Raw genomic sequence first — 25117 nt, forward strand, 5'->3', positions numbered from 1 at the left:
ATAAGGTAAATCAGCTAAATTTATTCTAAATACACTGCATATTTTTAATTCTCATGTATATTTTTATTAGTCTATAATCACATATATATACGGACCAAACGAAGTTAGAATATCAATTACAAGTTAAATTCAAAATAATTATTTTAACCAAAATTTTATAATTTATATTTTTTAGAATTCAAAACTTATAACTCAAAATTTCGAAGGCAGCTACATAAAAGAGAAAAACTTAAAACGGATGACTCAATGTGAAAACTTAAAACATACAGATGGACAAATAAAATTGTATAATCAGTGTGAACGTAAGTCCATGTTTTATTATTGAGTAGGCATTTTTACAATCTTCTTACTTATTAATTATTGTCTAATAAAATAATTACCGACATGCATGTCAACTCTAAAACTAATTGAATTAATTATTATATTAGTTATACTAACGATCTATACCAATGCTATCGTGTTTTACCATGACATTAATCACTTATTATTATTTTTACGTATTTTTTGTTGATCACATAATTAATTACATAGACGATTATTCAACTTTTATTTTATTTGTACCAGAGTCATCACACTACTTTTGTGTATTATTACATTGAAATATAAAACATCAGGAGTACGAATGTTCTTTGTTTTAAACCTCCAAAAAAGTCACTCAACTTTAATTAATCGCAAAATTAAGTCACTAATTAATTTAGAAAAAAGTAGTCACTAAATCACTAAATTATGTCAATATGTATCATAGAAAGTTATGAAACTATTTGAGTGACTTTTGGTTACAAGTCTTTTTTTTTTCTCTCAAAGTTTACCTGTGTATGGCGTTTGGATTTAATAATCGAGAGACCTTAAATTATAATAAAATAAAATTGAGTGACTTTTTTGCTATTAAGTAATAGTTTAGTGACGTTTGTTATACTTAGGTAAAGTTGAATAATTTTTTTAGCGTAACAAATAATTGAATGATTGTGGTGCAATAAAGTAAAATTAAGTGATTATATGTGAAATTAACCCCGAATTGCAACAATCTACTAATTAATTTCTAAGATAAATTGATTTTTTAAATTTTTGACCATAATTTATTTTTCTATTATCACACATTATTTTTAAATGTATTATGGGGCAGGTGACATTAATTGATGTTATGTACTGGTACAATAATTGAACTGTACCGACCTGAACAGAGAAATTTCATATATTTGAATTCCTCTTAGAATTATTGTTGATACCTTACAAGAATTTTCCAAGAAAAAATTCTTGACATATATTATATATGTTGACTAATTTAAAAAATGAATTTAGTATTCTAGGCCTGTTAAGATAATATATATTTTTTTTGGGTGCTATTTTAAGTCGTGTGGAGTCAATTAATAAAATAATTTTAAATTACGAAAAAGATGTGATAAGTAAATACTCGCTCAAAAATAGATTGAAACATGAATTCTTATTGTTAATAAGTGTTTGTCATTTTTAGCAAAATATTTAACGAAAGTTATTTTCTTGGTTTTGGTTATACAAAATATTTTCACCATCAAAAAGGAAAAAAAATGAGTTATGATAGAAGAGTAATAATTTTTTCTAAAATAAAGCTTAACTTTTAATTTCATATGAAAAGTTCTTAGACATTAATGGTAATCTATAATACTAAATAATTTCATCAAAACACTCTCCAATTTACTAATGTTTGTCATTAACTTTTAACTTATACTTTTTTCAAAAAATATCTTCCATTTACCAATGTTCAAATGATGATAAATATGGTAGTTAAAAATATTTTTCACCTCCAAAATTGTGAAAAGTATAATATATATATCAACATAAGTTATTTTGTCATAAAGAAGAGGAAATTGGCATTGTGATTTCAAGTTGGTTTTACACACACACACAAAAAAAAGGTATCCATACCCGGTATTTACACGAATTCAGAGCCTAAAGGGTACAAAATATCAACAAAAATTTCAAAAAGGTATATAAAATTTTATATTAACCAAAACGGCAAAATCGCTGCATCAACAGCTACTTACTCCACCAGAAAAAGTAAAATCGCTGCCTCTGCAGCGATTTTGCAAAATGTGAATTTTTTTTTAAAAAAAATCGCTGCCTAGGCAGCGATTTGTAATTTTTTAATTTTTTTTTAAATAAGGAAAATCGCTGTCTAGGCAGCGATTTCTAATTTTTTTTAAAAAATTTTTTTTTTTAATAAAATTGCTGCCTAGGCAACGATTTTCAAAAAAAAAAAAATTTAAAAAAAATTATGTTTGAAATCAAATACTATGTTATTGTATTACAAATTTTTTGTAATAACATTTTGTTGTAACGAGCAAAATAATATTGTTATAAAAAGATTTGATCATAATCCTATTACTGGATATATTTATTTATTTTAAATAAAAATGGGGATCGAGGAAGGGGAAATAGGGGAATGAATTACAAGATGAGTAATCGAATTTTCTCTATTTCACCAACTAATTAAAATATAAATTTCGATAACCAACTAACTGAGCCAATATTTTTCGTACTGGTCCTATAGTTTTACCAACTAGAAATGTCTTTATTGAAAGAGAAAGCAATAGAATATTGAATGAGTCAGTGGAAAAAATAGATACATATTCGATATGGACTATGATAGTGAAATGGGAAATCATAGACACGTAAACAACACTATATTTCACACTTGTTTTGGCTTTAAAAAAATGATGGATTTCATTAAGAAACCTAATTAGGAAAATCCTTGTTGGTTCCTTTGAATATTGGGACAAGTATATCGGAAATTTCGTTAAAAATATTTAAATATATTTTTTGAACAAGAAGTAAATTTCTTTATGTGTATAATATATATATAATTTTTCGATAAAATATATTTAACTTACCAGCCACCGAAACTCTTAGCATGTTCATCCTGCGACGACTCAAGTATATAGCAAAATCAAACGAGGCCTTAAACTTAAATTGCTAATAACTTTTATATAATTGATTTCTTCTAGTTTTTCAATTAATAATATGATCATTCTTATTTTAAATTATTTTTCATGAGTTATAGTACTCTAAATATGTCAAATATCTTCCAATAATTTCTTCATTTTCATGAAAACTTTACTTTTTCTACAAATAGTATTCAATATTTCTAAGAAAATTAAAACTTATAGCCTATTTTTATTAAAAATGAGGCCCCTTAAATTTAAGGACCTAAGAAAAATATTCTTTTTTTTTTAAATACGGTCATCAACTCATTATATTTGATAGATACTAGTTTTGTATTTATTACTATATAAGTAAATGAATGTAAAAATAATAATAATTATATTTTGTTTTGAATTGTGAATTCGTTTTTTCTTGAATTAATTAACAAACCGTATCTGATGATAAACTATTATATACCGTTAGTGTTATTTTTATTTTTCTTTGTTGGTTTTACTTTCACATACTCATTGATTGCTTTCTTTCACAAGTCAATAAGTATGTTGAATTTATAGTCATTTTCACACCAAAGTAATATTCCATTTTTATTAATCAATTGTTACGTCTACGACCAAAAGTTACACGTTATCCTTATATCAGTTTGTACTCCCTTCTCATAAACTTAGTCTACTATGAAAAATAAATCGATATCGATAGTGACAGAATCAAAATTTTGATTATTAATTCAAAATATAAAAAAGAGTAGCGAGGTGAAGAAGCGAATGAAGAAGAGATTCAATTAGTTGTGATAACTATATATAATTATCAAATGACCATGTTATTTTTGTTCATTACTATAGTATAGAATCTACTATACTATATAATCTATCATTAATTTTGATATTCTTTTGTCTTAATTTATGTGAATTTTTTGTTTTACAAGAGTCATAAGTTTGATCGGAATTTATGCACAAAAATTTACCTTGTTGCGTTAAGATTAATTTTCCTCATCAACTTAATTACGATTAATTAGAATAAAATTTTAAACAAATATTCTTTGATCCTCATAACTTCTTTTGCAAGAAGTATTATCATTATCATTATCATTATTATTTTTTTTTTGGGTAGAAGCATGGAGTATTATTTAATCGTAACCAATGAATATAATATGGTGCAAACAAAAAAATAAACACATTTTTAAAAATAGAATCTATTGAATTATGTCGGTCAGAAATAAAATAGTAGTAGGATTATTATTCTCTGATTAATTATCAATTTTCACAACTCATTAACGTACATGTTTGGATTTGTGAATAACAATCTGATTTTTGACTTAGTCTTTTAGTTGAATTCCCATCAATTCATGACTATTTTGTCATCTCATTCCACTACGTACGTTTATGATCATAATTATTTGGAAAATGACAAGAGAAATTTCATCTTAACTTGTCAATAATAATCATTAATGACTTCTTAGTGTTTCCATTGCTTATTCAATTTTGTTTTATTGTCGATATAAATTTAAGTTGTGCATATGTGTCAGTGATTAGAGGCCTCTTCTTTAAAGCTATCTAGGCGGTTTGATTATTTATCGTAAGCCTTAGAAATTCTCGATCTTATGATACATTCGGTGCATAACTTCTTGGAGGATTTTCCATACAATCGACTCTTTGTCTCGAATTTTACTCCATCATAGAGGGATCAATATGTAAACTTGAAGGGTTGGGGAACTCCTTTAGCTCAATAATGAAAGTTAGGGTCGATCGAAGGAGGTGGATTCAAAGTTTTAATTATGAATTCAATTGGTACTATAAAAAACACGTCATAAATTAGAGGTTAATATTTGACCAATTTAAAAGATCTTTGAAATAACTTAATTTGTAACAGCTCGATCAAGTAAAGAAAACTAAATGGAATTTATAATTGTAGAAAAACTAAATGGAATTTAAAATTGTCTTAATCTTATTTTTTATGTTTTCTTTTTATTGTCAAAATATCCGGGAGCTAAGATTATTCCAATGCCACTTTATTACCATGCATATTGAATCTAATGCTTCATATATACTCCTTCCGTCCGGAATTCTTTTTTATAATGCGCTTATCGAAAGTCAATTTAACTAATTTTTAAAGGTAAATTAGATCATATTAATTCGATATTTTAAACAAAAAAATTAAATATTCTAAAACTACATGAAAAGTAAAGTACTATAATTGCATATTAATATGATGAAAAAATACATCTTAAAATATTAGTTAAAATTTTTATAGTTTGACTCTAAAAATAGAAACCATGACAAATAATTCCGGACGAAGAGAGTACTATTTATTGCTATTTAAGTTATATATAGATCTATATTTTGCGTTAAAATTACTGAATTAAATGCTATTAACTACAATTACGTAAAATTGTTTTTATGTAAATAACTACAATTACCTAAAATTTATGTAGGTGCATAAATTTAGTGACGAAACTGTTGTGATATTTGCCAATTTGACAAAACTCGATAACATAACTTTTTGCTTAAACTTACTTTGAACATTTTTACCATTTTAACTTCAATATCTTTTAACTAAAAAAGAAAAAAAGATTAATTTATTTTAAAATTGAAAAAATATTATAGATTTTTTGTCAGAAAATATGGCCAGAATTTGATCAGAATAAGATTTTACTTATATTATTTTACCTTTTTGAACACTTTTACCATTTTAATTTCAATATCTTATAACTAAAAAAAGAAAAAAAAATTAGTTTATTTTAATATTGAAAAAAATTATAGATTTTTTAATTTTCTAATCAAATTTTGACTAAATTTTCTGCCATTTAGCATTACCCTATTCTAACTCTACCTGTAAATAGATAAAACTTAAATTTCTAATGTTGCGTAATTATTCAATTCCTTCTTAGTTATCATGCAAGAAAATTACCAAAGCTCTTATTAGAGTAGTTGACTAACATTTATTTTTTTTAATAAATAGGAATGCTCAATAGTAGTGCTTACACTCTAAACGTAGGATTAGTTATCACAATTGTGACATTATGCTATTTAAAATAACACACCTCTATTTTGCATTTTGCCTCGAATGAATAGGAAACACTTGGGCAATTCTTAAACACCAATAGAAAGAAATTCAACAAACGAAAGTAATTAAGAAAATAGTAGTCGAAAAGGCAATACGAAAGTTACGAGTTTGAGTCACCAAGGGAGCAAAAGGGATAGGAGCTACTGGGAGGATTAAGAAAAAGAAAAAAAAAACAGGCTGCTAATAAAATTGCTTCAACAATATCGAATTTATGTGTTACATACATCAATAATATGTCAAAAAATGCGTAAATCTCCACTTATTGAAATTTTCTGATTACGTTCATGGATGATCAGGTATCCTAATCGTCCGATCTCCGATTAGTAACAATTTGATATGATATGAATATGCATTGATACATTTAATTCAAGGAGGGTAAGAAGCAATTAAGAAACAATTTATCATAAATGTAATATTACTCAGTTATATATAACTACTAGGAAACAATATGTCAAAGTTTCCAAACTTTATTAAACCAAAATCAATAAACTAAGATGAGAAACTAGCATTGGCCCAATGGCATTGACATAGCCACCAAGATATTTCTAGTCTTATTCTTCCTCTTTTGTGATTAGAGAACTTGTTGTCTTGCCAAGCTAGCAGGCAACAAATATATGTAATTGTTCTAACTTCAGGACCCTACAACAACAGGCGTTGGCGGAGGGAGTCGTGATGGCAAGGCAGAAATGAAGTCTACTAAATCCTTGAGATTCTTATGTGAAGTACCATCAATCTGCATTCCAGCAACTATGTTTTGTTTCATGTCTACTACTCTTTTCTTCACATCTTCCCCTTCTTCACTTAACATGAGTTTCCTTATTGTTTTCTCTATGACCGTTCTCTCGATTACCTCTAATTCAAATCCAACCTTATATATTTGGCTCAGATATCTCGCGTGCACCAGTTGGTCTGCTATAAATGGCCTGCATATCATAGGGACTTGTTCACAAATACTTTCAACCGTAGAATTCCAACCACAATGTGTGTAAAACCCTCCTACCGCGGGATGTGCAAGCACCTGTTTTTGTGGCGCCCATTTCACTATCCGTCCTCTTTCTCCTACCATTTCTTCATAACCATCAGGAAGTGCCTCACCACATTGAAATCCAGATATAGATCCAGGTCGAATAACCCACAAGAAAGGTTGTTCACTATTAGCTAATCCCCAAGCAGTCTCGATTAGCTCTTTGTCATTAATCATCGCTAGGCTACCCAAGCTGACATAGAGAACAGAGTTAGGGGCTTGTTTATCGAGCCACTCGAGGCAGCTGTTGTCTTCTTCAAATATGCTACTCAATGAGTCCAAAGGCCCCATTTTGTGAAAAGGTCCTATTGGAAAAAAGGGCACCTTATAATGTTCTTGAAGGCGTAACAATGTTGAATCCTCCAAGTCTTGCATCGTGTTCCAAATAGTCGCGACAGATGATCCTATATCACACATTGCTCTACGAAACTCTAGATCCCATTCTGGAATTGTATTTTTCATGACATAAAATGGTAAATCCTTATACCTGAGGGGATGAAGCTCCGGTAACGGATCCATCAACTGAGAATCTGGAATTCTAGTGAGTAATCAATATACACTTAACTAAAAACAGAACGGAATGAAAGAAAAACATAATTTTTTTAAATTTAAATTTTGAAACAGAGGATGTGTAAATTGCAACTGTTCGCATACCTTCAAAAGGAAAATATTTTTCTGGTTGCTGTAAAATGATGATCATAGAGTGCAAAAATGCAGCACTGAAAGTGTACAGGACAACGGTAGGAACCCTTAGCTGAGTAGCTACATCATCGACGAAGAACATGACACTGTCATAAACGATACAAGCGAGCTCATTACCTTCCTCTTCCATCATCGTGACGAGGTAATTTCTCAAGTGTACCTTGCAGTTTTCGTTCATACTATATAAAGTTTCAACACTAGGGAATGACATGTCGATTCTCTGTAATCCGTCATCCATAGAATGGAAGACGAATTGTGGATGATTGGTATAATTAGGAGCATTGTGTCGAGTATGTGCAACTATAACAGAAAAGCCTTGTGAATGAAGGATACTACCAAGTTGTAGCATTGGTGTTAAATGCCCTTGGTATGGGCATGGCACCAGTATTACACTTTGTTTTCTTTCTACTTCCATCTTTACTATCTTGGAATTTCTCTTCTTTCAAGAGGTTATTTGTAGTAGTAGTAGTAGTGTTGTTGAAGGAAGTTTATTTATAACTCCGGAGGCGGATCTAGTAGTTTTTGCTCAAATTTTATAATATGTACCAAAATATTTATTAACTTTGTCTCAGTTCACATTTATGTCCTCCAACTTTTCTTGTGCACAAGTAAATACTTAAAACTCGAATAAATAGACACACGTTCTATATGTCATTTGTGTTTGTACAAAGTGAGAGAGAGATTGTTAGAAGGGAATCAAAAGAGAGACTGGACAGGGAGATGAGAGAGGCGTGGGAGAGATGATTGAAAAAAAGGAGAGTGGCGAGTGCGATTCTAGCGAGAGGTGAGAGAGAGTGAGAGGGGGAGAGAGGCGAGAGAGACTGTAATTGTAGCTAGAAGTAAGTTCTAAATTGTAACTAATGCAAACGGTATTAGCTATGTTAGCTAATTAACTAGTATATATTCGCTTTACTACGTAATTTTCCCTATTAACATGAAGTGTCATATAAAAGTGTGTTATCGCTAGTACAATGTTGAAGTGTGTGACTATCTTATCTAAAATCTTAAGCTATTAGAAGAGATCTCACTATTAGAGAGAACACCCTTTTATTAGTTAATGATATTCTCAACAATAGTGGAAAATATGTTTTTTTTTTAAAAAAATATTAGAAAATATGGTCAATATCATGTCCTTGTATTTGTTTAATAGGTGTTCATTGGTTCAAAAATTCACATAGTATGAAATTGAGGGAGTATATAATAAAGATAAATAATATGTACGTTTTTAAGTTCAATAATTTTATGTTTAAAAAAATGTAAATTAGATGGAAATTTTTCTGAAGATTAGTATGAAAATCTACAGAAAATTTGTGTTTATGCGAATTTCTTGACTAATTCCCAAAAATATTTCCATGTAATTCACATTTTTATTTTTATTGTACTATAAGAAAAAATAATATCAAGAATAATTGATCTCTTAAATGGGGAAGGTTTGTTTTTCCTTCGAACATTTACTTTTTTTAAAGCCAGCCTCCCTTTTGACTTGTAATATGTACTTTTCCACTCCAATAATTCTATATTTACTGTCGAGAAAATAATATCAAGAATAATTGATCTCTTTAAATGTGCATGTTTTTTAGCCCCCTTTTGACATGTATTTTATATTATGATTTCAAATTAGGTTATATTTATGTAATTGAACTAATAATTTTAAGTAATGATTTTATATTTCAAATTATCAAAAAATATTACTATATTATTATGATATCATATGAATTCGGTATGATTTCATAATTTAAAGTTCAATTTCAATATTTTATGATATGATATATAGGTTATGATTGTTCGATCGACTTCAAACTTAATATACTCATATTCTGTCTTGTTCTTTCTTTTATTCTACTTCTCGCTATCTCAGTCTTATATATCCTTTATGCACATGATAATGAATAATTAAGGTCTTACTAGATTGGATGGCCGGGTTAGCACTTCTTAGGTGATTAGAAAATATTTTCTGAAAACGTTTTTTTTAAAAAAAAAAAATTAGATGGGGAGGCTTAGATGATTTGGCAGCATTTTGATTATAAGTTTCCCTTAATTAAGTAATTTGTTGTTGCGTACACATAAGCGTGCCAACGACAATTTTGTTATTTTAAACTTTATATCATCAAATAAATACATTACTACATATTCAATCCCACATAAAAATGATGCATGATATATATATAAGTAAAATCTATACAAACATTTATTAAATTTATTACTTTCATAATATTTTTGGCTAACTAATCTTTTTGCATCATTATTGAAAGGGTCAATCAAAATAAAAAATTCCATTATTATTTTAGCGTTGATTCAAGGATTCTTCACAATTGTGTCAAGAGCCATATACTTATCCTTCCTGGTAAAAGTAGTACACTCATAAGAAAGAGTTTCAGCAATAACCTTTTGTACATAATTAGCCACTTCATGGCTTGATTTACCTGACTTGCAAGTGAACTCATACGACAACTTATTCAAGAATGTAATTTCATAAGTGGGACGTGGATTCATCAGAAAGAAAAATGGATCCATCCATTTCCATCCTCGCGTTGTTGTGCCATGAAACATGCTCATCTTAGTCTCCATTGCCACAGGCACAATCTCATTGGTAATTTCAGCAAATAATGAAGAAAACCTAAGAAGAAATTGTCCACGACTCGTAGTCCCCTCAGGGAAAATTGTGAGATCGCGTTGTTTTAACAATTTTTTGATCATGGAAGCATCAAATGCTCGATCTCTAGTGAGTGTTATAGTTTTAATGGGTGAAAAAATGTTGAGAAACCGTGAAGTAGAGTATGTAACGACTGGAACAGGACGATCCAATGCAACAGAGAGAAAAATGTTGTCAAGGATCGTCTTGTGACAACAAACAAAGAGTAGACCTTTGGATTTCTTGATATGTAATGGTGGTATTCCATTAATGATTAGACGAATGCCAGTGGCCAAAAACGCGTAGTATTGAAGAGGTATAGGGAGGAATGACATGACACTGAGACGCACACATGCAAGAAGAAACCCTAATGGGATCCAAAGAATGATGAGGAGAGAGACTAGTGGTGTAAGCTTTTTGATGAAACGACCATCATGGAATACAATAGGCTTGGGAAGTACTTTTGTACTTACCGCGTTTACTTTTAGGTTTGAAGGTACAAAGTATCCTTCCTTACACAATGTCATAAAAGGAATATCAGTATCGCGATCACCCAAGCCAATATCAGGTTGAGTATCTCCAAAAGTGCTTGTAAGAGTATCAACTTTGTTCTTCCCAACAAGAACTCCGGGTGGTCTAACAAAGCCAGTTGCTCTACCTTTATAAGTTTCAATCTCAGTCCCTAAAACAATATCTGTTCCTAAGTAGTCCTTCAAAAAGGGCTCCACCATTATCCTAGGGGTGGCAGTCAAAACACAAGTTTTCCCACACGATGAGAATACTCTCCAAGACTCAGGATGAAGGTCTTCTGAATAGAATTTTGGTAGCACGTTTCGTGCTGCTGATTCTATATCGAAAACCTTCATCCCTACAAAAGTAGCAAAGACAATAACTTGTATTCCAGCAGACTCTGAGATGAAATAATAAAGAATCCCCGCGATAGGCGAAGCTAAGAGAAGAAATAGTAACCTTAAGACCCCATCAACATCGAAAGCTACCAATGCGAAATAAGCAAAAGAGTTTCTACCACGTAGTAATGTTCCATCCAAGTCCGTTACAACTATGTCATTCTCTCGATCGATCGATGTACATTTTTCGATCATAGGAAACGTCGTTATCGCCATCTTTTTCTTAGCTTAATTTGAGTAAGTTGTTCAAGAGAAAAGCATAGAAGAAGTAACTTCTATATATGTACAATTCTCTATATATAAATGAATAAGAGTAATTGACAAAATTAATATGCTTCTTGTAAGAGCTAGGAAGTTTGGCACCTACCTATTTATTTTTGGGAAAATTTTATAAATAATAAATTATAAATTCAAATTAAACGCTATAACCATAATTACATTTGATTATAACATGTAACAAATAGTTGTTATTCACCTCTCTCCCAGCGAATCTCGCTTGTCGCTCTCCCAAAGCTCGCACGCCACTCTTCCTCGCCTATCTCATTTTATACAAACACAAATGTATAACTTGTGTTTGTGTTTGTATAAAGCGAAAAAAAATGTATGTACAAAAAAAATACATTTTTTTTCATCCTATACACTTATAATTAAACAAATACGGATCTTCTCCTACCAGTTCTCTTTTTCCTTTCTCTCTTTCTCGCTTTATACAAACACAAATTATGCAAATTACAATGTATAATTTGTGTTGTATAAAGTGAGATATATATATTTGATATACAAATGTTTCATTTCAATTTAATTGTATATAAACTTAAATTTTATGCAGATATACAAACACAATCATTGATACATATACATTATAGTTACATATATACAATTCTTAAATCGATATACATATACAATCGCTATGTTTTATACAAACGAGAGACTGACAATGGTTTATACAAATCTGATGCTCCATAGCAAACTTAAAGTTTATTATAAAAAGCAATTATACAAACTATAACTATAACATACCAATATAATTTTTATATTTGTTAAACCTAAAATTTATTCACTATTTTTTCAATAGAAGAAAAGGGACTATCCATATTTCAAATTTATTGGAATATAATTTTTATGTACATTAACTTTGTACATTTTTAGCAATTAGCACGTAGTAAAATATGTAGAATATTTAAGAAGTGGCACAATTTATTCATCATAGAGGCTTAGGCAGACATATAGTAGGTCGGCTTAAGCTTTTTTTGAGGGTGTTAGAATTTAAATCTCTACTTTCATTAGAATTTAATCATTTCAAAAATGGTTCCACCATTGTGCATAATGTGCACAAGCTTAACAAAAACCTCTCTAAACATTAATAAATTTCGGAATATATTTTGATCGGTGGAATAAAGAATAATAATCTATAAGTTGTGAAATATTTTATTTTGTATTTGGTTATAAATATTAATTAATCTCAAAATATATTTTGTACTATTGGGTACTCTTTTGCCAAACTTTGGAGAAATCGGCAGCGATAGACTAAAGTAGAGCGGCTTAGATTGTTTGGCATCATATTAACTACATATTTGTCATAATCAAAACTCTGTACCCACAAGTTTAATAATATCATATAAATTTTATCGATTTGATTCGTAGATCTTATTATTCAATTGTTAGTTTTTTAAAGTATAGACAGCCTATTCAAACAACATATATATATATATATATATATATATATATATTTACTCATTCGATTCCTTTTTGATTTGTTCGCTTCTACTTAGAAAAATATTATCTAATTTTATAAAGAAAATATTGAAAATAGATATACTAATATTTAAGTTTCTAACCTCACTTTTCTATTACAAACTCAATACAAATAACTTTAATATTTGAAATTTCTCATAAGATATGTTAGTTTTACCCTACATATATATTACAACTTGATTCAAGTGTTCTTTACAATTATGCCATCATTTCTTGCAAGAGCCATATACTTATCCTTCCTGGTAAATGTAGTGCACTCATAAGAAAGAGTTTCAGCAATAACCTTTTGTACATAATTAGCCACTTCATGGCTTGATTTACCTGACTTGCAAGTGAACTCATACGACAACTTATTCAAGAATGTAATTTCATAAGTGGGACGTGGATTCATCAGAAAGAAAAATGGATCCATCCATTTCCATCCTCGCGTTCCAAAGTGCATTTCTCTATAGTAGGATATATTGAATTAATCCCCATTTTAATATGCTTGAAATTTATTGTGTAATCTTTATTTTTCTAGTTTATGCCATTACATAGCTTATACATTTATGCACTTCTATTGCTACGTTGTTTGAGATCTCTAGCATTTAATGATTAGCACAACTTGTTAAATTAAGTTACCCTTTTCTTATTAATGATTCTTCGGAATAATGTAGGTTAGTTTAGTTTAGCCTACGAAAAGATAGAAATTAACAAATGTGATCTCTTAGTCCAATTCATTTAATTAAACTAATAAAGTTAATTATTGTATCGAAAGAGACAATTAACGAAAAATCTCATTATTTTGTTTAGAGAGAAAGCATTAAAAACACCTCTAAACTCGGCGTGAATTATTAGTTTCATCCTCAAACTATTGACAGTCTTAAAAACATCAAGCGATCTAACAAAGCCTGTTGTTCTAAGTCCAATTCATTTAATTAAACTAATAAAGTTAATTATCATATCGAAAGAGACAATTAACGAAAAATCTCATTATTTTGTTTAGAGAGAAGCATTAAAAATACCTCTAAACTCTACGTAAATTATTAGTTTCACCCTCAAACTATTGACAGTCTTAAAAACATCAAACGATCTAACAAAGCCAGTTGCTCAATCTTTATATGTTTCAATCTCCGTCCCTAAAATAATATTTACCCCCAAATAGTCTTTCAAAGCCAGTTGCTCTACAGAGCATTTGATTTTTTGACGCATTCAATTTGACTAGTAACATTTCACTAGAGAAATAAAAACAAAGGAAAAAATAACGGCTGATTTGCAATTTACGATAAGAATAAGAAATCAAATGATATAATGAACAAAAGAAAGTCCAAATTAAACCCTTAAATTTTACTATATAAAATATTTGATTTTACCACAAATTATACTTTAGCAATATCATTCCAAATTTTAATGCACTTGCCCTTTTTTTACCAGCTAATCAAAGTGAGGACCAACCTTTTGTGCATTTTTTTTCTAGAAGTGTGATGAGCTATGTCATTAATGTCGTGACAAAGGTTATACCTCATAATATATAAAAATAAATAAAATTTTATAAGTACTGTTCACTAAAATCAAGTTAAAAAATATGTTAATATATTATGTTTAAGAGATGAAGTTCAAAACACGTTAATATGTGTATAAAGATGTTACACAAATGGAGAATTGAACATAGCAAGGTAAAATAGTTGTACATTCTCGAATTTTATTGATAAATTTATATAAATTTTTGGATTAATTCATAATTTAAATTCATTATATATTGATCAAAACCAATTACATGATAAAGTCAGATTAATGTTTAGGGAGTTTTACACAAATCAATAGTGTTAAAAGCTAATTACATTATATTTCTAATCTTTTTCAAATCATGAAAATTCCTTAAATTTGGTGGAATTCGGATACATCTCAAAACGTCCCGATACATCATGTTCTGATTTCAGATACATCCCTATACGTCTCAATACATCGTGTCTCAGTGTTGGATACATCACTCAACATCTCAATAGATTGTGTACATCCTGATATATCACATAAAGTGACGCATCCAGTTGATATATCGAGTATGTGATGTATCCCAAAAAATGAGAGAGTAGGGATTTTTGTAATTTTTCAAATGGTAGAGATTTTAGTGAATATGGTAACATAAGTTGTGTATTTAGGTAATTTTTTTCGATTTTAAATCAATATTATATGACTTAAATAAAGTCCAAATTACATTTGAGTCAGTCCATTAAATTGACAAGACGAACCCAACTCATGCTCTTCAAACTCAAAATCCCGCTAAAATTACTTAAAACCAAAATACCCTCAAACTCTAGCTCATAATTAACTATATAAAGAGATCTTCGTATTTTCATTTGTTGATTGCTATATTTCAAGAACGAAACTTTAATCACATACAAAGTCAAATAAAAGTCTGATTTTTGAACCAGAGTTGAAGGGCTAAATGAGGAGCCACCTTTAAGTGTTAAACATACGTTATGTCCTTTGCAATCATTACATGATAAAAAAGTGTTCATATGTATTACCTTCTTCGGATTCTATTTGTGAAAATATACTGGATATGTTATTGTTCTTATTATAAGCTATGAGAGAAATATTTAAGTCATTTGTTTTCACAAGAATTTCATTAACTGAAAAGTGTTCTTTCACCCAAAACTTAGAACAATATTATCATTGATTTAGACTATGTTTTACTTTCTTATCTTCAAAATAATAACATTAATTGGAAGTGTTGTTCCTCTCAAAAACAAAGAAAAGTAAAATTAACAAAACAAAACAAAAAGGAATAAAGAAATGTTGTTATAGATATAGACATCACATTTTCTTTTTATAAAGAGCATTAGAGTTAGTACACCTAAACTTCAAGAAAACTATTTGTGATCCAAAATATATAACATGAATTAAACATCTTTTTTAGTATAGGAGTACAAGTATGTTTACTTACCAAATGTTTAAGGTTTAGGAAAAGAGAGAAAAATTACAAAACAACAATATGTTTTTGTTGATTTTGATCGTTTAACTTAAATAAAAATTACATATTAAAAATAAAATAAATTAAAAAGAGGGAAGTTGTAAGGATGAGTAAAGAAAAGTACCTCTTTGATGGATTCTAGAAAGTATACTTGATCAACATCTTATAACAAACTATAACTCTCGATTCGATGAAACTCAATAACTTTAACCTGAAGTCAAAGTTGTGTATATTTGTTGAGAAATTCGTTGAATATGTAAACTTAGATCACATGAACTTAAAATTCATAACTTATGAAGTTCAAATCGTGGATCTGTGTCTGTCGAGTCCATCCCTAACCGAAGCTCAAGATCCAATATTGAAACATGATTTTGCTCCATGCCCTTGTTTTCTAATTTCCCATTTTCCATACAATTGCTTGCTTCTTTAACTAATGGAGTCTCCTTAAATAAAGGTAATTGCAAATGACCTCCAATAATCACTTCTTCATTATGATCATAATAATTAACCTTGGATGTAATTAGATGATCATTTTCTTCATCATATGTAACACATAGCCTTTTCGAGGAGCTACTAATTATTGTCTCATCGTTTGATGATACCTCTCGTTGGAACAAATCACCATTTACAAGAGAAAGATTATGACCATAATGATCCTCTTCTTGATCATATGTAAAACATGGCCTTTTCGAGGAGCTACTTATAGTTGTTTCACCATATGATGATTCTTCTCGTTGCAACAAGACATCATGTGGAGGATGACGATGAGGAGGATGACGATGAGGAGGGTTATGATCACAACTCACCATAACACATGGCCTTTTCGAGGGGCTACTAATTATTCCCTCATTATCTCGTTGCAACAAGTCATCATTTCCAGGAGGAGGACGAGGAGGAGGAGAATAAACGGAGTTGTTAATATCCAAAGAAAGCAAATTTTGATCACTTGAAAATTCTCTAAGCCTTGCTCTATCTCTTCTATGAATATTCATATGTCCACCTAATGCTTGTGCATTTGAAAAACCTCTTTTACAAAAACTACACCTATAAAACTTATTAACATGACCTAAACCTAGTAGTTCCTCTGAGCTCCATGTTATAATTTGGTTGAATTTCTCCATAGGATTAATTAATGATGTGAAGAAGATGAATTAAGATGAGATTAACATGAATTAAGAGAAGAGGTCATGGTCGGCAAAGAATGAGAGTTTTATAATTGACAAGCATGCTTGATTTCGTATTAATTAAGATGATTTATAATCATATATCATGACTATAATTAATATAATATGAAATTATCTTTCTTTACCAGCAACTTGACACTTATGTCCTATCGAAATATTTTACTCCTTGTTAATTTTCTTTTGTTTCTAAAAAAAACATTTTCAATATGAAGTGGTCCACGCCTCTAGGGTTTTGTGAATTGATTGAACCATGTTATATGTCAACTAAATTATATTGTCGATTCATCTAAAAGTTTAAACTGATATTAAAGAGGAGGTTTATTTATTAATCGAAGACTAGCTCAGCTCTTTAATTTGACGTGTCAAACTGATATCTATTGGCAGAATTAAAACATTGAAGCAGAAAGCACAAAATATGATTATTCTGGATTTATTGCGGACACACGTTGAGTTTTATCGTCAATTTTTTTTATAACATTATCGTTTATCTAAATTTATTTTGGGACGTTTTAATTATAAAGAATACATAATATAACATAATTGGGAAGTCGGTAATAGAAAAAACTTGATCGCTCTAATAAATATAGAATAATTGTTATAACAAGGTCTTACTAACTGCATTCACATTTAAATAAGCTCAATTTTTTTTGAAAAAGGAAGATTTGTAATTTGCTTTAGCTAATACTCTAAACATTCTTATTTAATTTGATACACCTTTATATTTATGATTGTAAATTATCGTTGTAGGCAGATTCGAGTCATCAAAGAAGAAAAAGAATTCAATGTAAATAATAAATAAATACATGAACGTACAATAAGAGGGCTGACTATATATGAATTATTTGAGGTTTTGGTTAAATTAAACTTATAATATCATAGAAAACTGAACAAAATTTATATTCTTGCACGCTTTAATTAGAGAACAAAAAATGCAAAGTCAACAAAATATTTTATATATGACTTTAATATGTCAACGGCTTCCTCACTTGTACTTTTGTCCATTAATTCATTAAGAAAACAGTGAAGATTAATTATTTTATATAAAGACTTTAAGGTCACCAAATGAATTAATTTTGAGTGGTAGGATTCATTGTATTCACTAATATTTTCAATGCTCTAATTTTTGTTGCCGCACCATGTTTTTATTTCTTGTTAATTTGACATTTCAACCTACTCATGAGTATTACAAAGAAACAAAATTATTCCCTCTGTCCGTCTGCACCTATTTACTTGTTTATATTTTTTTTTATATTTGTTCATATTTACTTGTACATTTTAACAAATTAAGAAAGGACAATAATTTTTTTCTTAATATGCCCTTATTTAATTCTAGAAAATTTCTAGTACTACTAAGTTGTAATGCATATTTTTTGAAATCAAAAAAATATATTTATTATACTTGGGGAGTTGGATAATTTTTTAAGTTAAGGATAAAATTGTACCTATCCTATAATAATAATTGGTGCCTTAATATGTGTGTCACTTCTAAAGTGGACAATTAAATAGGAAAAAAGGAAGCATATTGTTATTATTATGCATCTTTGATCTTTTTTCTATGATATACATATTTTGCTTTACAAGATGTTTATGATGATAATCACTACATAAAATAGAGTTCTAATAAACTAGTGAAAGAGATAATAAGAAATAGAGAAATATAGGGAACTAACGTTGGTGACAATAGATTTTTCTTTACCAGCTAATTGAGTTAATGACATTGTTTTCAGAGTCGCTAACACCTTTAATGACATTTATATAGGATGTTGATTATAAATACACGTATTTGTTATTACTACTTAATCTTATATAAAATATGCTGTATCATAAAGTTTCAAATTTTAATATACAATTTCAAGACATATTTCTAATGAGATAATTGTGTTTGTGCTGCTATGGGGTCAAATCTATGAACTATTCAAAGTGTATTAGTCTTATTTTCGTTATGTTTTTATAGCTCAAAAACATTTTTCTTTTCTTTTTGTGAGAGGAATCAAATATATTCATGAACTATTCCAAATGCGTTAGTTTTATCCATCATTATATTTTTACGGCTCAAAAATGCTTTTAACATTATTAATTATTTATAGTCAAAACATTATCATATAAAACTCAATAAGCAAGTCGCATGATATTATTCATGTCATCTTTGAGATTGACACTTTCTCCTTAATCCCAAAGTCTCGTGATAATATTAGAGGCGAATTCAAAATTAAAATTATAAATTTTTATAATAATTTTTAATTAATATATTATAGTATATATATATAACCAATGATTGTGGCACGATAGCGAGATAATTGCATTTTTAATTAGAGGTTTAGGATTCAAGTCTTGAGTATTAAGAAAAATCTGTTAAGAGTGGCATGCCGCCACTCCAGATATCTAAATGTAGCCGGATTCTGATACTAACGAGAAAAAAAAGGAACAACACGTTATAAATAAAATAACTTTTAGCGGCAATAAATACACACATTAATAAAAAGTGCAAAAGTCTTACCAGCATTAGTTAAGTACCATTAGATTCAAAATTATTACTTTAGAGATATAAAAAAAAATGTTAATTACCGTAAAAAAAATACAATTTAACGACAATTGAGGCCTAAAAGTGAAAATGAGTTGGTCATTTTTTTAATTATTATTACAGCTAAATACGTACAAAGACTAACGAAAGGCAAGTTTTTTCTGCTTACGCAAGCTGCCGTAAATTTTTTTACTTTTTTTTAAAAAAAAAAAAACAATTTTATATAAAAATCATTGTTTGGTTGTGTAAATTTTTAATAAAATTTGAAGTTATTTGTAATTCAGAAAATGTAACATTCAAATATTTGTTTTCATTTTTTCTTACTTTCATTATATTTTCTGTTCCATATTTACCCTAAAATTTTAATTTTGATAAAAATAACTTCATTTGAATTCTATTTCATATTCACATAATTCATGTTTTTTTAGGATCCAATTATTACTTTACTATAATCATAACCAAACACAATGTCGTCTTCAACTTTAATTTCAAAAAAGTGAAAAAAAAAATATTAGCAATGAGTAGCTTGTACTTGTAGAATCTATAATCTATGACATTTTGTGAATGGATATTGGATGTTTGAGGTAAATTAGCTTAGTTGGTGATTTTGCTAGTTCATAAAAATTGGAGGTATAATACTTATTAAAAAAAAACTATGATTAAACATAACTCAAGCTCTTATTCAAACTTAAAAATTTATAAATAAAGAAAATATTTTCATGATCAAATTAAAAAATTTCTTCATCATATAATTTTATATTGGGGAAGTATGAGATACTGAATAATTACTGATAGAATATTGTTAGACCTATACGTAAATGACCACACTTGGAAGCCCCCAAAAAAGGTATTTTTATACTTGTGATACAAGTGTTCCATATACATGATAGTAGTGACCTCATCAATCTAAAAGGCTAATTTAAAGAAATATTTAGTTTTGACGAGTAAGAATTTTATTATCAAAAGTGAAATTTACAATAATATTTGTCACCTCTCATTTAGCTTAGATAGTAATTCTTCTCTTTTGAGATTAATGTTGGAGATGGGACAAATTCTTCAACTTGTCGTGTCTATTAGCCTATGAATTTGACGTCCGAAGCATCAAAATTATTTTCTTAAACAAACTTTATGAGGACCTTTGTATTGAGTTGGAGTACTATCTCATATTATTTTTTGATTTTCTTGTCATGTGTTACAAAGCTAGCCACAAGCCAATCTGATCCTCTAGTGACAACTTTTTCTCACACAAGACCTTTAAGTGAACTAGGAGCAGGTTCTAGGACTGCTGTTTTTATGTCCTGACTAACCACAGCCCATAAAACAGAACATTTTTTACCTTGGATATACCCCTCTAGACTATGACCGAAATCCAGAGACATGCCTAAACGTAATATGTATATAAACTGCAGAAATTAGTATCAGCATAGGTACAAAGGAAACTAATGCATTGTACGGCTAACTCCTATACAAATATTTCAGACAGACACCAAAAACAATGCCTTGTTGTAGTTCATATGATCTTAGCTTATATCTAAACTTCCACTAAACAGATCAATCCATTTGGCTATCACATCAACATTTCACTAGTAATTTCTTAATCAAGTAGGTAAGCATTTCACTACTTTCATATCGAACTGGAGAGAGATTTCAGAAGTACAGGATCGACAAGTATTTTCCTTTTCTTTTAAGAAAGGAAAATAGACTTAATCCCACAAGCATGTAAACTGCTGAACCACATACTTGTTACTATTTCAAGACTGATTAGACAATGCTAATTTACAGATAAGCCAACGAAAAATATAATGAGTGAATCAGTACATCTAATTGCAGATTGGTAGAGCAACCGGAACTCAACTGAAGCTACAGCTCACTATAGTTGCGCCAGACAGCTCGGAATTCTTCACGAAATGTATTGAGGCGAGCCTTCAAATTAGGACTCCTGAAGCTTGCATGAGCAAGAGTGGCTGAAAGAAAGAGAGAACAGAGTTTTATTCAATCATAACATCGAATTTGAACAAAAAAACAAAATTACAATAAGAAGAGAGAACTCACCAAGAAGACCTATACCAAAAGCCCAAAGGACGGTTAAGAGGCCACAGGAAACAAACCAGAGGAAGAAACTCACTGCATGATTGCGCAACAGTATCAAACAGAATTCCAGATTACAACTCCCAAAGATACAACATGAAAGTAAAGAAGAGAAAGGAAGATAGAAAACATAAACTTGAACAAACATTTCCAGTACCTATAGAGAATACAAAGACAAACACCCAACGAGGCCTTCCGCAAATGAATATTGCTCTTTTAGTGGATGGACGCCCTCGAATAACCGGCCTGAGCATTATCAAATATATGTCACCAGAGATACAGCCTCAGTGTGCTTAAGAAGTCAAATGTACATGCATACTTACGTGAGTGCAGGCCTCATTTTTGCAGCTAAATGAGGTGAAAACTGTCTGACAGTTCTTGTCACCTTTTCACTAAAAGTACCTGCAAAACTGCAGGAACAATCCTTAGCAACATTAAAAGATACAGTAATAAAGTCTGAATGCAGTTATCAAAAACCTTATTTCTTCGGTGGAATTTTTTTTTTATTATTATTAAAGATAATATATTCAAATATCTAGCATCAAGAATGTTCTATAAAGTATTTACAGGAAAAATGCCAATAAAATTACGTAATGAACTCAAAAAGTCTATCATGGCATTTGTGTCATATGCAATAGCCATGTTATACTGGGAAAAAAAACAGTTAAGAGATACATCTGTACTTTAATGTTAGGTGGCAAAATTCATTTGACGTGCATCTCTAACAAACAGATTAGTATATCCAATAGATGGTTGGAATCGGTTATTCTTCTAACTATTGATGCATAACCAGAAAACCTGAAGCGACAAGCTAACATGAGCGTTTTTCCTTCTAATATGAAAGAATTATTATTGACCAGGGGTAATACATAGAATAATTTCAAGGAGTCCAAATGACTTGCGTTATTTTCTCTCCATATGGAGGGCAGGGTACGCTAATGTGTCGCGAATGAAAAAATCATTTACTTCACTACTACATCCCTGCATCAGAAGGGTATTATTTACTCGTAGACCAAACCAAAAGACTATCCTGTCAACCTACTACAATTTTAAAGCCTCAAAGAAAAATAACTCACAGCTACGAACGCTAACTTTTAACCCTATGATAGATAAGAGAATTTGAAATTTTATGAATAAACAGTTTGGAAATGCATCAAGTTTAATTCAAATAAAAGAGAATATAAATGACCTTCACAAAAGCATAACAAAAAAGACGAGTGGATCAAGGACATAGATGTCAAAAGGTGTTAACCCCGTAGGCGAACCCACATGCAAAGTTGGGGGGCATATGCACCTGTTAACTTCAGAAAAAATATGTGTAAATATGTATATCTATCTTGGGAAACTGGTAGAAACTGGATATAATTAACAAACAGGATACAATTAAAAGTGCACTTATGAGTAGCATAGGAGTGCCTTGTGCCGCTGGTACAAGCCAAAGGTACCACTCATGAGACCAAGGTTCGAATCCAGATAAAGCCATATTTTGTTGTTTTTATTTTAAGTTTAGATTGGTGCACACAAAGACTTCTAATCTTTGGTTCGCCTCTGGTTAATCCACCACTCAAGATGATCCACGTCCCATGTCTTAACAAAAAATTTGAAAATATTTCATTGGTTGCACGACTAAGCCAAGGTATTACTCTATCTGGAAAAGGTTCAATTTTTTCCACTTGCCTATTGAGTATTGACATCCCTTAACTTTGCTTGCCGATAGAAGTTAGTTACACCCATTCAAATCATATTTGCCTTCCTTTGATAATGAAGTTCCACCTTGTGCATTTGATCCAAGCTGGCTTTTTAAACTTGCGTTGTTCGCGGACTCGTGAAAAGAACCAACCCCTTTACCACTATCACCCCTCACCCTCCTCCTTCACATTGTTTATTCTAACCATTTACCCTCTTTCCCCCACATTCCACCTTAGAAAAGCGAAGGCAACAATACAAAATATAGGCAAATAGTATGTCAACTAAAACCCTTATGGCAAAAAACCACCAACATATCAGAATAGAATACCTGTCATTTAGAAAAGCAATACTAAGCGCTGTCAAAAGCGCAGCAACGATTGCAAGTGGCTTCCTTAGAAACCCCAATGCTGCAATACAAAATGCAAATGAATGTACTTATGAGCTCCAAATAAACACTGTAAAGCCAAAGTTCATATAAATAACTCAATAATCCTTCCTTACCAAGAATAGCCACAATCATAATAAAGTAATTCGTCCTGTAACTGCAAAAGATAAAAAAAAAACATTTTAAATGCAATTCAGAAAAAAAACCTAATTACTGCATTGAATTGCCAATGAAGAGAACGTACTAGTAGAGATTACACTTGAGTCGACTGTTCCATTTGGAATAAGATCGGGGGAAAGTGAAGCGAGAGAAGAATTCAGAGAAGGGACGTGGTGGAGATGACCACTCGACTTCGCGTAAAGCCTCAATTAGATCCTCTGTGGTTACAGTTCCCCAATCCATTGTTGAAGAATAGGCGAAACCCTAGAATTCACCGGACACAAAGCAAGGGGAAATAGCGACTGAAGTCTTTAAGGGTTCAGCTCTGCGGAGAGTAGTAAAATGGTTTGAATTTTTTTGGAATGGTGCACGAATGATGAAGATGAAAGTTATAAAACCAACCTAACCAGGGTTGTGGTGAAGTGTTGGTAGGATTGCTTTTAAGTTTTCAAGTTCGAGTCGTGGGTATAAAAAATTCGATTAGAAGTGCTACCTTCAAATGTGACATAGTGCGTGATTTGGAGTTAAACGAAGCTCTAACATGAGCGGGTTTTGATTCTTTGAATATCAAGTGAGACATAAAAAAAGATCAATGTCAATTCGAATTTAATTAAAGCTCTAGTGTGGGCTCTGAATGTCGAGTGTAAAACAAAAAAGGAAAGTTAAAAAGCACGGTATGATTTTTCGGGGAACTGAATGGGCCCTATCATACGTGATCTAGATTTAGTCGGAGATCCAAACATCGAGTGAAAAACCACAAAAAAGGGCATTGTATGAGTTTTTGAAATGGGCCCTATAATATGAATTCTAGATTTAGTCGGAAATCCAAACACCGAGTGGAAAACCACAAAAAAATAAGCACTTTATGAGTTTTCGGGTCTAGATTTAATCGGAGCTCCAAAAACCAAATGAAAACATGGAAAAGATAAAAATGTCTGAGCCCGGGTTCGAACCGGGGACCTCTAGTGTGTGAGACTAGCGTGATAACCGACTACACCACCCAGACACATGTGGACGAGTTTCTTGGTTTATTATTTGATTATATTCAAATCAAATTGCTATAGTGATATTGATTTATTTCAAAAAGTTTATGCGTGAATAATTATTTTAGAATTTATAAAATATGACTGAAATGTTCATC

At 30.1% G+C, this 25117-nt stretch overlaps 4 protein-coding genes and 1 non-coding gene across 5 annotated transcripts; all 5 read right to left on the reverse strand.

Moving 5' to 3' along the window:
• Positions 1-6313: 6313 nt before the first annotated feature.
• Positions 6314-8187, reverse strand: LOC107032479 (UDP-glycosyltransferase 76E1-like). Its single transcript, XM_015234083.2, has 2 exons — positions 7655-8187; positions 6314-7530 (listed from the first exon to the last, which is right to left on the reverse strand). Exons 1-2 carry the CDS (start codon positions 8115-8117, stop codon positions 6608-6610), a joined length of 1386 nt encoding a protein of 461 aa, XP_015089569.1. The 5' UTR covers positions 8118-8187; the 3' UTR covers positions 6314-6607.
• Positions 8188-9889: 1702 nt separating this feature from the next.
• Positions 9890-11520, reverse strand: LOC107032474 (glycerol-3-phosphate 2-O-acyltransferase 6-like). Its single transcript, XM_015234078.2, has one exon. It carries the CDS (start codon positions 11456-11458, stop codon positions 9998-10000), a length of 1461 nt encoding a protein of 486 aa, XP_015089564.1. The 5' UTR covers positions 11459-11520; the 3' UTR covers positions 9890-9997.
• Positions 11521-16214: 4694 nt separating this feature from the next.
• LOC107002056 lies at positions 16215-17071 on the reverse strand. Its single transcript, XM_015199981.1, has one exon. The coding sequence runs from the start codon at positions 17069-17071 to the stop codon at positions 16235-16237; it is 837 nt and encodes a 278-aa protein (XP_015055467.1). The 3' UTR covers positions 16215-16234.
• Positions 17072-21233: 4162 nt separating this feature from the next.
• Positions 21234-24440, reverse strand: LOC107032284 (PRA1 family protein A1-like). Its single transcript, XM_015233872.2, has 7 exons — positions 24062-24440; positions 23934-23974; positions 23761-23839; positions 22067-22153; positions 21901-21989; positions 21708-21779; positions 21234-21619 (listed from the first exon to the last, which is right to left on the reverse strand). Exons 1-7 carry the CDS (start codon positions 24217-24219, stop codon positions 21516-21518), a joined length of 630 nt encoding a protein of 209 aa, XP_015089358.1. The 5' UTR covers positions 24220-24440; the 3' UTR covers positions 21234-21515.
• A 468-nt stretch (positions 24441-24908) lies between these two features.
• On the reverse strand, positions 24909-24982 carry TRNAV-CAC. The gene has a single exon. It is a non-coding gene; the product is annotated as a tRNA-Val (tRNA).
• Between the last annotated feature and the right edge of the window lie 135 nt (positions 24983-25117).

The sequence above is a fragment of the Solanum pennellii genome, chromosome 10, assembly GCF_001406875.1.
Source record: "Solanum pennellii chromosome 10, SPENNV200".
NCBI classification, from domain to species: domain Eukaryota; kingdom Viridiplantae; phylum Streptophyta; class Magnoliopsida; order Solanales; family Solanaceae; genus Solanum; species Solanum pennellii.

Bases quoted from the DNA above. Each gene is read 5' to 3' on its own strand.
- LOC107032479 (XM_015234083.2), bottom strand. From the start codon at position 8,117: ATGGAAGTAGAAAGAAAACAAAGTGTAATACTGGTGCCATGCCCATAC. The intron at 7,531-7,654 runs GTATGCGAACAG...CTAGAATTCCAG, and splicing joins AAAATATTTTCCTTTTGAAG to ATTCTCAGTTGATGGATCCG.
- LOC107032474 (XM_015234078.2), bottom strand. From the start codon at position 11,458: ATGGCGATAACGACGTTTCCTATGATCGAAAAATGTACATCGATCGAT.
- LOC107002056 (XM_015199981.1), bottom strand. From the start codon at position 17,071: ATGGAGAAATTCAACCAAATTATAACATGGAGCTCAGAGGAACTACTA.
- LOC107032284 (XM_015233872.2), bottom strand. From the start codon at position 24,219: ATGGATTGGGGAACTGTAACCACAGAGGATCTAATTGAGGCTTTACGC. The intron at 22,154-23,760 runs GTATTCTATTCT...TTGTTCCTGCAG, and splicing joins ATTGCTTTTCTAAATGACAG to TTTTGCAGGTACTTTTAGTG. The intron at 21,620-21,707 runs GTGAGTTCTCTC...TCTTTCTTTCAG, and splicing joins TTTTGGTATAGGTCTTCTTG to CCACTCTTGCTCATGCAAGC.